We start from the raw sequence: 7,500 nt of genomic DNA, 5'->3' as shown, positions 1-7,500 counted from the left end.
TTCGGGTGAAGGCGAGAGCACGGCCTCTGGCATTTCAGACACTCTAAGGGTACTTCTAAAAGTTACGGCTGTGCTCGCAAACTGAGGATCTGTTCTGCAGGGAAGCCGGGAGAACAGCCGCAGTAGTTAATGAGATTCTGCAAGAAAGTGTTCTAATTCTCAGTGATTAGCTTTGAGTAACCTGTTCTTGCTAATTAAATATGAACCAGATGAAATTAATATATCCGTCTGCAATCTCATGGGGCAGCCCTCAATATTGTTTTGTCTACAAGAACTAAATGGAACGGAGATAAAACAATCTCTTTTTTTATCCCGCCAGTTCTTCGCTTTCTGCCTGAAATGGCCAAACAAAATTCCCCGTCACTAGCTGAGGTTGTGAAACGAGTTGCAAAGCAGCAGCAGTCACAGGTGTCAGATATAGAAAAAAGCAAAACAGTGCTTTTCCAGTTGCAGGTAATGAACCTTGTTTAGAGTAGTTTAATAAATTATTTTTCATTAGATGAAGTATTTCCTTGAACAAGAGAAGCTGATGGTACTTATAGGGCGAGTGCATTTAAGCGTAAGGCAGCTATTCTGTTCATGTGTGTGGCATTTAGGCTCAGACAAAACTCTGGATGTGTATTGTTGTTTGTAAGGCCACAACACAGCTAAGTCTTCATTACAGCAGGTGAAATGTTGGTTTGTTACTTGGAAAAAATACCTAAAAATACAGAGCTGAGCCCACAAAGCAAATCCACAGCAACTAAATGCAAAGTTAGAACCTTTTGAATTTCTTTTTAATCATAATTTCCTAAGAAAATAGGGGGGGAAGTGGGGTAAGTATGTTAAAACTTTTTTTTCTTTTAGATTTTCACCACAGTATATATATCTTTTTCCCCAGGTTTTTTTTTTTTACTAAATGTTTTTTCCCCCCTTGTGTTTGAAGTGGGTATCCTAAATAGTCATTAAATACTGGTATTATTTAGTACTATATTGTAGAACACTGGATATGCGTAGTTTTTGTGAAGACCCTGTGATAATTTCTTTTCTGTTTTATTAAGCTTTCAATTATTATTTAACCTTCAAGATCAAATTTCTATTGAGAAATTTACTTTTAAGTCTGAGAAAAGATTATTCCAGATGACATTTTTGAGCATGGAAGAATGCAAATGGAAATAGTAGAGTTCCAATTATAACATCTGTGCATAGCTCTACAACTGAAATAATTGATATTTGAAATTTTGCACAAAGATAATATTTCTGAAGTAGCAGTGATATTTTGTGGTTTTTAGGAATATCACTGGACTGGCCACAGTCTACAAAGACTCTTTTTACAAAAGATTCTTTTGTCCTGTACCCCATAATGCTGATAATGCTGCAACAATAATTTGCGATCAAACAATTTAAAAATGTATCAGTTTTAAAAAAGACCTACAGAACTTTAAAGCCCTAGGTAATTACAAGTCTTTTCCAACCTTGATGATTCTGTGGTTTCTTATGATAGTTTGAAGTTGAAACTTCTTCCTGGTTTTGTTCGCTTCTCGTCAGTGAGATAATGTAGAGGCCTTTTTAGAGCTAGATACATATTTCTTACAGGGTTGAAAGTAGCTGTGATTAATTCAACTCTCAGCTACTAGTGTGATGAAGTCAGGATTAGAAACTTCAGTTGAACAGTCTAGTTAAGCTCCATCACCTGACAACACCTCTCTGTGTGTTTGTGTGGGTTTGCAAGGGATTTTTGGCATCCTTAGTTATTTTTAGTCTGATTAGGACTTAACCAGCTCTAAGCAAACATTAGAATTAGGTTTGATCTTCCATGTCCTGTATATCTTGCAACTGTGAGGAACTTAAAAGTGAGTTCAAAGGTATCTTATTTAATATTTTAGACTCAATCTAAGGGGAGAAGACTAAGATGGTATTCTTACATTGTGCCTCTAAGATGATGATATTAAGAAATGTACGTCTAATTATCTTCCATTCAAACCACATTAGACAAGTGAAATAAAAGACTGTTGAATAAATATAAATTTCAACGTTTAACTAGACATTTCGTATCTTCTTCCAAAAAACAAACCTCTTAAATGAACACTGAAATATTTTACAGGCAAAGTATCAGGAACTAGAAAAAGAAATTAATTCTATTCTGTTGGAAACAAAGACAACAGAAAGGGAAATACATCTGCAAAATGATGCCATAGAAGTGACAAAATATCAGTGTGAAAATCTGGAGGCCCAAGTCAGAGCCCTGTATTCTGAAAATTTAAAATTGAGGTGTGATGCAGAAACAGTACAAGAGGAGTTTGAGATGATACTTGCAAGAAATAATGAATATCGGGAAAAAATAAAGGATCATAAACATCTGTTTTGGGAGATGGAAAGTAAATTGCCAGTTATGATTGAACTTGCTAAAAAGAAAGCAGTTGTGGAAGAATTAAAGGCAAAAAAAGAGGAGTTAATATGTGATCTCCAGAGTCCAGAAGGATCTGTTATGAAACAAGTGCAGGTACTATATTTCCTTTTTGATTCTTTCCTTTTATGTGAAATAATTTTGACATAGTTCATATAATATGATTGTTTTGTCTAATAAGTTTATGGTTCATGAATGATTGACTGCAAGAGAATATAGGTAATTCAAAATGCTGCATTAATTGGAGAAATTTTTACTTCAGTATGCAGTGAAAATTATCAGTATTGTTATCTGTGTAATATTGTAAAAAAAAAGGTTTGTACTGTGTGATTGAATGAACTCAAATATGAAAATATTACAGAGCTGTAAATTAAGCTTTATCTTTGGATAAACTTATATGGACGCTTTTCAGAATTCTGTGGAAGACTGTCATATTGTTACATTTTTCAGGTGAGAACACAATATTCTTTAAACTGCTGTCAACAAAATAAATTTTGGCTGTTTGCCAACAGGAGGTAGATTTGATGAGATGGTGATAGAAATAAGAAGAGAGGAAAAATATGTTTGGATCTAACATAACAATCCAACACTGTTGGATTTACTTGACCCTATTGCAATTTTTATTAGTAACAACTACACAGAAATTTTTCACCATGTAATTTTGCCAATATATGGACAAATACAAGTATGAAGTTGAAATGGGATCACAGATTTCAACTTTGATGTAACTTGCATTATTGAAAATTTGATGGTACTCTATTAATGTAAATTGATGAAAATTTGTTTGTACAACAGATCTTTCAATACTGAAGGATTAATTAACATTGTATTTTCCTTTGAGAAAGAAAAATATATCTCAAATATTATGTAAAATATTTTTCCATTTTGCAGTTAATTACATTTTAAATAAAGACTACCAAAATGAGTTCAAAGTCCTGTGTTGTAGTATTCATATTTCAGATCAAGAGTATATATTCTTACATGTGTAAAACAATGTGATAAAATATTTAATAGTTATTTTTTAATTACCCATCCTAAATTATCATCTTAATTAGTGTTAATAGGTTTATTGTGAAGCTGTTTATTATAGACCTTTATCTCATCTCTATTAACTGAGACTGTTAAAATGAGACCATTTTAATAAGTGTATTGGATGAACTGTACAATCTTTCAAGGAGTGGATTTCTGTATCTTGACTTACATCTGCAGGAAGAAATCACACTGTTAAAAAGCGAAATCACAACATTGAAAGATTTCATCAACAAAAAAAGAGATCTGCTGGAAGAAGAGAATAAAAAGCATGCTAAGCTTAGAAAAGAAATTGAGGTGAGTCATTGGAATAAAATTTAATTGCAGTTCTCCTGACAGAATGTAGATAATGCAAATGAAGTTTGAAGTACCTTATACACCCTTGCTGGCTATACATTATTCAAGTATATGCAGTAATGATGCCGTTGTAAATTCTGGGTACTGATAGTCTTTCTAAAATTCAGAGCTTAATTGTGAAGAACATTTCTTTTCTGAAGTCTTTTGAGAAGGAGTTCATCTGTGAACTTCTGGACTGATTCCTGGAAAAAGAAGAGGTCACTGAATGGTGTAAAGCAAATGCACATTTTAAAATTTCTGTAATACTTCTGAAATACTTTACATTTCACTGCTGACTTGATTATTCATGACTTGATAACTCATCAATGGAAGAATCAAATGCACCAGGAAAATGGACTTCCCATGTGTCTCCCTAATTTGAATTGACATTAAATTAGGAATAACACAGCAGCTCCTAATTAGCTGACAAGATAAAATTCTGATCAATAGTTAAAACCTTCTCTTTTAAATAATTTAACTATATTTTTTGTTTTGTTCCTTACTAAAATACCAATACTGTATGATTAGATAATTTTTAATTTGGAAGTTTCATACCATTTATCTTGTCAGTTCAAATAAATACCACAAAATTTAATGAGCAAAGCTTAATAATATAAAGATTAACTGATCTAAGGTTAGGTCTATTGCCAATTGTAAAATGTAGGAGGAAGAAAGAATAATTTTTTTCATGTGACAGAGAATAGAGAGAATTTTTAACCTGAAATGTAAAATACAGCTGCTTTAGAATAGGTCTGCTTATCAGCATTGGAGAAAATATTTTATTACCAAGGCAACATCCTCCTAAGAAAATTCTCTAAACCAAAAGCTAAATCAGGTAGCCTAAAAATAATGTTCTGTTCTGCTATTGAAATCAATTTAATTAAATAGTTAACCTTCACTTTTGTTCTTCAGTTTTTTGGGTTATATGTTCATTTTGTCTCAGAAGGTAGCAGGTTCAAACCCAAAGCCTTTCAAGATATTATTTTCTATTAAGAACTCTCCTGAAAACAGTCCAGTTTTTAATATAAGAACTGACAGTGGATAGACAGAAATATTTATACCCAGTAGTCCTCAGCACAATTTGGGGAAGAATACTCAAGCACAGGAATAAAATGAGATACTAGGCACATGGCTGAGGTTTTACTGAGCTGCAGCTAGGGACTGCTGGCACCTGATGTAATTGTTTGGAGCATCCAAAGGAGGGCAGCTAAGATGGGCCTCGTGGGGGAAAGCTGTATGAGAAGCATCTGAGGTCACTTGGTCTGTTCAGCCTGGAGGAGAATGAGTAACGACCTCATTGCAGTTTCAAATTCCTTATGAGGGGAAGAGAAGGGGCAGGCACTGACGAGTGACAGGACCGAGGGAATGGCCTGAAGTTGTGTCAGGTGGGGTTTAGGTTGGACATTAGGAAACAGTTCTCCATCCAGACGGTGCTTGGGCACTGGAACAGGCTCCTCACGGAAGTGGTCACAGCACCAAGCCTGACAGAGTGCAGGGAGCATTTGGACAATGCTCTCAGAGACATGGTGTGACACTTGGGGATGTCCTGTCCAGGGCTGGGAGTTGAACTTGATGGTCCTGATAGGTCCCTTCCAGCTCAGCATATTCTGAAATTCTGTGACTCTTAAAGCAGCCTCATTACTTACTGTCTTACTCTCTTTCCTGAGCACCAGCTCCATCACCCATTTCTTGAAAAGCAGATCCTGTTCCCAGCCTTGGACAGGGTTGTCAGCAAAAAATCAGGGTGGTTATCTGTGTAGGGTCAAGGCTTCAGTTATAAGGATAATTTAAGATATCCACAAATAATAGAAAATTTGTAATGTAAAAGCAATTATAAAAACCCAACCCAAAAGACTGTCTGTTCCCCTCCTGCTCTCTTTCCCCAGTGTCAGTGTGTGACTGTATTACTCTTGGCAGATGCTTGCTTATCTTGTCCTTAAATGACCCTGGTGGTGGAGATACCCTGAGTGCCCTGACAATTTTTTTCTAGTGTTTGACTTTCATGTACCCAAGATCCAATAAAAAACACAATGTTGTCCCTTCCCTGTCTTCAGTAAGCATATTAGTGCTCCCTCCCTCAGCAGATGGGACAGACTGTTCCCAATAATGATGCTAGAGACGCATTTCTAAAAAAATCAGATAATATTGATCATAGATGTTTCAGTGTCATACAATGTAGTCCTAGTGATGCAGATGCCCCAAGCACTCATTCAGATGAGTGAATCTGACAGCATCTCTCAAAAAGTTGCAATTACAGTGGAGAGTGGGGTAACATGAAGGAAGACAAGCCATCGCAAATAAAAGAAGGCAGTTAATTTATAGAGCACCAGTGAGGCAGTTTCCTAGTTATTTGTGAAATTTAGGCAGCGAGATTTGCAGGAATCACTGACAGTGCTGTGATTCTGATGCAGCTGTACATCATCATGTGCATGTGAAATACAGTGTAATAATGCTTCAATAAGCAGACACAAGAGTAATTATACACTACCACTCATATGCCATTTAAACTAGGGTAAGTAAGCCCAAATTTCATTAAGGGAATGCCCATTATTTCCATTTTTATTGTAGTAAGTGTTTCATTCTTTTAACACTTCAGAATGCAAATTTTCAGAGGATTATCTGCAGCAGCCATTCTTCTCCACATATGGCAGCAATAAGGGCAGAATTGACAGTCCTGCATTACCACAGTATTGCCTGTCTAAGAAGAATGTGCCATTTTAAGTGCAGTGCAGCTATAAAGGTGCTACTATAGCCATGAAGGTTACCTCATTTGTATTCCCATTGGTACCCAAACATGCTTGTCAAGGAATGAAAATTTCTTTCTCCCCTCTCATTCTAGAGCCTCAAATCTTCCACGTGCAAAGCCGTGCCAGAGCTGTGACATGCTGAGTCCTTGGGTGGTATTTACTTTGTTAAATTTTAGACATAACAGAGCAGATATCCACACAAAATTCCACACTTAAGGTCTTAGTAGGACATACCTTGTCTTTCCTTATTGGGAAAGTGAGGCATGATTCATGTCCTAAACCAGAACATCTGAAATAAGTCAGATGAATGGCTTCCTAGGTGCTTCTGTCTCCTTGGTAGCTAAAAATAAACATGGAATGACTTGGTCAAGTGTCAGAATACATACTTGGACAGAATTAGGTGAGCTGAAATCACCTCTGTAAATAGTTTTACTTGAATGAAATTTTGAAGTGATTTTTTTATTTATTTTTTTTTTAGGTACAGAATAAAAGATATGATGCTATTTTAAAACGTTTGCATTGCCAACTGAACAAAGTCCATTCAAATAAAAGACAATGGCACTGGAACATTCAGCAGTTGGAGAGGAAGGCCGCAGAACTAAGAAAGTGTCTTGGAGTAGCAGAGTTACAAAACATGTAACAAACTTAACAAAGCTAGAATGCACATAATCTTTTACAGGCAGGGGAGTTTTTTCTGGAAATGCTACAAATCTTTAATAGCCTGATAACTGAGTCAAGCCTTAGTGATTTCCTTCTTTTTAAAGTTTTTCTCTCTTTCATTTCGTGGCCTAAACTAATAACCACAATAATAATTGAGCTGTTCAGGAAGAACATTGCTATTCAGAAATAGCAATATTTCTATATAGCAATATTTCTAATAGAAATATTTCCTATCCAGAAATAAGAAGAAAGTTACTGACACTTCCAGGTGTTTTCAAAATATGTGTCAGTTTTATCTATAAAGTTATTTGAAAGTCAACCAAACAAGATTTTGGGAGTTCC

At 35.4% G+C, this 7,500-nt stretch overlaps 1 protein-coding gene across 1 annotated transcript; it reads left to right on the top strand.

Moving 5' to 3' along the window:
- The first annotated feature begins 339 nt into the window (after positions 1-339).
- Positions 340-7,138, top strand: CCDC122 (coiled-coil domain containing 122). The gene is made up of 4 exons (XM_005516389.2): positions 340-453; positions 2,084-2,482; positions 3,596-3,712; positions 6,977-7,138. The coding sequence occupies exons 1-4, from the start codon at positions 340-342 to the stop codon at positions 7,136-7,138; spliced, it is 792 nt and encodes a 263-aa protein (XP_005516446.2).
- Positions 7,139-7,500: the final 362 nt, after the last annotated feature.

Source organism: Pseudopodoces humilis, chromosome 2, assembly GCF_049639895.1.
Source record: "Pseudopodoces humilis isolate 2021_Gansu_Grassland_sample_001 chromosome 2, ASM4963989v1, whole genome shotgun sequence".
Taxonomy (NCBI): Eukaryota; Metazoa; Chordata; class Aves; order Passeriformes; family Paridae; genus Pseudopodoces; species Pseudopodoces humilis.
Note: the sequence above shows the minus strand (reverse complement) of the source record. Positions and strands in the feature narration are given on the sequence as shown.

What these genes read in the sequence shown, in the direction of transcription:
- CCDC122 (XM_005516389.2), top strand. Translation starts at nt 340, where the DNA reads ATGGCCAAACAAAATTCCCCGTCACTAGCTGAGGTTGTGAAACGAGTT. An exon ending in CAGTGCTTTTCCAGTTGCAG is followed by an intron (nt 454 to 2,083) that starts GTAATGAACCTT and finishes AATATTTTACAG; the next exon opens with GCAAAGTATCAGGAACTAGA. An exon ending in AGCTTAGAAAAGAAATTGAG is followed by an intron (nt 3,713 to 6,976) that starts GTGAGTCATTGG and finishes TTTTTTTTTTAG; the next exon opens with GTACAGAATAAAAGATATGA.